Source organism: Nicotiana sylvestris, chromosome 6, assembly GCF_000393655.2.
Source record: "Nicotiana sylvestris chromosome 6, ASM39365v2, whole genome shotgun sequence".
In the NCBI taxonomy this organism is placed as follows: Eukaryota; Viridiplantae; Streptophyta; class Magnoliopsida; order Solanales; family Solanaceae; genus Nicotiana; species Nicotiana sylvestris.
Window position 1 is genome coordinate 21398330 of NC_091062.1, and position 4384 is coordinate 21402713.

The 4384-nt window shown below is 39.1% G+C and overlaps 1 protein-coding gene across 1 annotated transcript; it reads right to left on the reverse strand.

The window, feature by feature from the left end:
• Positions 1-3108: 3108 nt before the first annotated feature.
• LOC138870354 (uncharacterized) lies at positions 3109-3986 on the reverse strand. Its single transcript, XM_070148153.1, has 3 exons — positions 3729-3986; positions 3322-3465; positions 3109-3261 (listed from the first exon to the last, which is right to left on the reverse strand). Exons 1-3 carry the CDS (start codon positions 3984-3986, stop codon positions 3109-3111), a joined length of 555 nt encoding a protein of 184 aa, XP_070004254.1.
• Between the last annotated feature and the right edge of the window lie 398 nt (positions 3987-4384).

A 4384-nucleotide genomic window follows, 5' to 3' on the forward strand; every position in this document is an offset into this window, starting at 1 on the left:
TAAATCCCGTTTCGATTGTCCTTTAATTGGAAAAACTCCCTTGCACCCCTCTCGGGGGCGGAAAAAGGAGGTGTGACAATTGTTAAAGCACAATGGGTGATGCCGTGTATGATATTTGTGGGAGAGTGTTAATGCGCGCACCACACGATGTACCATTCTGTGCCTTTATATGAGTGAAAATGCACGAAGGATCATTCCGTGTCATAATTATGTGAGGTAAAAACACGAAGGTTGATGTCATGTCGTTTATATTGATTTTATAGTGAGGACGAGAGTAAAAGCATGAAGGGTGATGCCGTGCACTTGTCTTTGATTTCCTGACTTTCACTGATAGTTGGGTTATGGTGTTCTTTACATTTAACTGTTGTTTCCAGTTGTTACCGGTTATTTCCCTGCAGCATGATCTCCCCTTCCTATCTTTAATTGTATAATTTTGCCTTTATTTTCCGCTGTATTTGATTTAACTACATAGGTTTATTTGGTAGTCTGGTCCTAGCCTCGTCACTACTTCACCGAGGTTAGGCTAGGCACTTACCAGCACATGGGGTCGGTTGTGTTGATACTACACTCTGCACTGTGTGCAGATACCGGTACTGGAGCATACAGACCATAGCTTTGGGTTGCTACCTTCAGTCCATTCGGAGATCCGAGGTAGTCCTGCAGGCGTCCGCAGGCCTAGGCGTCTCGTTTTATCCTTTCATTCTGTTTCTTTTATGTATTTCACAGACAGTGTTGTAATAAATCTTTCAGACCTTTATCTGTAGTATTCCTAGACAGTCTATGGAATTGTAGAAACCTGTTCTAGGTAGTTTATGTATGGATTGGTATTGGCATCTTTATTAAAATATTACATTTCAGTCTTCCGCTTACTAAATTCTGCTGTTTTATTTAATGTTGGTTATTAATTGTTCAAGGATTAAAATGGGAAAAAGGTAAATAATTCAAATGGTTAGCTTGCCTAGCTTCCACTAGTAGGTGCCATCACGACTCCCGAGGATGGAAAAACCGGGTCGTGACATGAAAAGTTGAAAGTAAATCCCTTTATCCAGGAGGGTCCTGAGAACTTGAAATTAAATCCCACTATCTAGGAGGGTCCTAAAAACTTTGAAATTAGATCCCATTGTCCAGAAGGGTCCTGAAAACTTTGAAATTAGATCCCAATATCTAGGAGGGTCCTGAGAACTTTGAAATTAAATCCCGTTATCCAGGAGGGTCCTGAAAACTTTAAAACTAAATCCCATTATCCAGGAGGGTCCTGAAAACTTGAAATTAAATTCCATTTCCAGGAGGGTCTTGAGAACTTGAAATTAAATCCCATTATCCAGGAAGATCCTGAAAACTTTGAAATTAAATCCTATTATCCAGGAGGGTCCTGAAAACTTTAAAACTAAATCCCATTATCTAGGAGGGTCCTGGAAACTTGAAATTAAATCCCATTATCCAGGAGGGTCGTGAAAATTTGAAATTAAATCCCATTATCCAGGAGGGTCCTGAAAACTTGAACTTAAATTCCATTATCCAGGAGGGTCCTGAAAGCTTAAATACAAACTTATTTGTAACATGCCTTCCTTAGGAAGGATTCATGCGGAGCAAACAGAATTTCGTGCCCCTATTTCAATCAAAGAAAATCTTGTCAGTTTGAAAGTGTGGTTAGTTTGTTGCATCCTTGCTGAAGGTGTCTGCTTTTGCCATTGCCATGCTTCATTCCAATTAGCTGCTTTGGACTATCAAAGAATTGTTTGACCTTCTGATCGAACCTTAACCACAAAACCCGGAATGACCCGAGTAGCTTACACTCAACTTGTTGTAGGACAACTCTATACTGACAATTGTTGAACCTTTGTATTTCCTAAAAATTCACGAATCACTTGACTACTTGAACTCCCATTAACACTTATTGCTCATTCTGAATCATGCCACTTGTGATGTGCTCTGGCCGAACTTTGCTTTGTGCAACTAAAAGCTGGTAATAGGCTTTGAAATCCTTTCTTTCTTGCTTAACAAGGCTAACATTGAAAAAGACTTAGAGAAGTAGACCTAAAAGACACGAAGCAAAGTGACTTCGAAAATTAGGTATAAAGAGGAAAATTTTGAACAAAGATGACAATTTGAAGATGAATGGAAAAGAGACTTATCTGAGTGAAGCGGCTGGCTCCAATGAACATGACATGCATTTCGGATTGATCAGCCCAAACCATTCAACTAATTATATTTCAGTTTATGCCCCGCCTTCATACTTCAAAAACCGGGATTTTCATAATCCAATCTCTATACAAAGTCACGAACCTCATTCGGCTTGTAGTGCCCCGAAGGGTTTTCACCAGCAAACCTCTCTCATTTGTTCATCTCGCAACTCACCGTCACCTTGCGGTGCCCGCAAGGGTTTTTACCAATAAGACTATCTTATTTTAATTTTTTTCTCAACTTTCCATCGCCTTACGGTGCCCGTGAGGGTTTTCACCAATAAGACTCTCTCATTTTATTCATCTTTCCTTGTGCTTATGAACAAAGTGTTACCCTGATGTGAATCATACATCTATCTCTCTTGACTTGTCACTCCTCAAATATTGATCGGAAGGTCTTTCTTTGGATCGTAGTGTAGGCTTTTTAACAGGGTTAGAAAGAAAAAGCGGCATGCAGGCTCAAAACAACTTAAAATAAAAGGGTACAAAATTACAACTTTTGAAATAAGATCTTTTACAAAACCAAAACTTCTGCCCCCATTTCTTTGGGTCTGGGGAATTTTGAATTTTTATTTTAATAGGACCGAACTGTGTAAGACTACCTGCGTATACTTAAAAGGAATCAGGTCAAACGTAGTTCAAGGAATAAGAGTTGATTTGTTTTTGTTACTTTTTCTTTTGCTTTTCTTTTTCTTCTTCTTTTCTTTTCTCTTTTCTTCCTTTTTCTTTTTTTTTCTTTTCTTTTCTTTTTTTATTTCCAAACTCTACTTCTGATTCTAAAAGAGGGGTATAAAAGAAAATAAATAAGGCTCAAAAAGGTTAACAAAGGATAAAAGTGTTTAGATAGCAGAATAAAATGCCTTCGTCATTCCAATCTTTGAAACATGCCAAATACAAATAATGCAATTGAAGACAAACAAAGAAATCATACATAATATCTCTTAACTGCATCAGAATTTATAGTCATATCTATACATTTGCCTTCTATATCTGCTAAATATAAAGCACCATTGGGCAACATTCTTGTCACAATGAACGGCTCCTGCCAGTTTGGGGCAAACTTGCCTTTAGCTTCAGCCTGATGTGGAAGGATGCGTTTCAACACCTACTGACCCACTTCAAATTTCCGGGGACTCACCTTCTTGTTGTATTCTCTTGCCATTCTCTTCTGATACAATTGCCTATGACATACTGCTGCCAATCGTTTCTTATCAGTCAAACTCAACTGCTCTAATCGGGTTTTGACCCATTCATCATCATCAATTTCAGCTTCAGCAACGATCTGAAGGGATGAAATCTCAACTTCCGCAGGTATAATTGCCTCAGTTCCATATACCAGCAAATAAGAAGTTGCACCTACTGAAGTGCGAACAGTAGTGCGATAACCCAATAAAGCAAAAGGCAACTTTTCATGCCATTGCCGAGAACCTTGCACCATCTTATGAAGTATCTTCTTTATGTTGTTTTAGCCGCCTCAACAACTTCAATTTCTTTGGAGCGATATGGAGTGGAATTTCGATGCATAATCTTGAACTGTTGGCATACCTCTTTCATCAAATGATTGTTGAGATTAGCAGCATTGTCTGTGATGATTAGCTTGGGGATTCTGAACCGGTAAATGATATTTGAATGAACAAAATTCACCACTGCCTTCTTAGTCACAGATTTGAAAGTTATAGGTTCGACCCACTTGGTGAAATAATCAATGGCCACCAGAATAAACCTATGCATGTTCGATGCTGTTGGCTCAATTGGTTCAATGACATCCATGCCCCAAGCAACAAAGGGCCAAGGTGCAGACATTGTGTGAACTTAGATGGCGGAGAATAAATTAAATTACCATGCACCTGGCATTGATGACATTTGCGGACAAAGCGTATGCAATCTTGTTCCATGGTGAGCCAATAATAACCTACTCGAAGAATTTTCTTTGCCAAGACATATCCGCTCATATGTAGCCTGCAAACTCCGAAATGCACTTCGGCCATGATAGTCGAAGCTTGTTTAGCATCTATGTACCTTAGTAGTCCAAGATCTGGAGTTCTCATATATAAAATTCCACGCTCAAGAAAAATACACTAGCCAGACGTTGAATTGTTCTCTTTTAATCACCTGTGGCATGTACCGGATATACCCCCAACTTGATGTACTCCTTGATACCATGGAACCGAGGTTCACTATCAAGTTCCTCTTCAACCACA

Coding starts and splice junctions, on each gene's coding strand:
- LOC138870354 (XM_070148153.1), bottom strand. CDS start 3,986: ATGTCTGCACCTTGGCCCTTTGTTGCTTGGGGCATGGATGTCATTGAA. Junction 3,466..3,728: donor ACAATCATTTGATGAAAGAG/GTATGCCAACAG, acceptor TCATCCCTTCAG/ATCGTTGCTGAAGCTGAAAT. Junction 3,262..3,321: donor CAAGAGAATACAACAAGAAG/GTGAGTCCCCGG, acceptor CTTCCACATCAG/GCTGAAGCTAAAGGCAAGTT.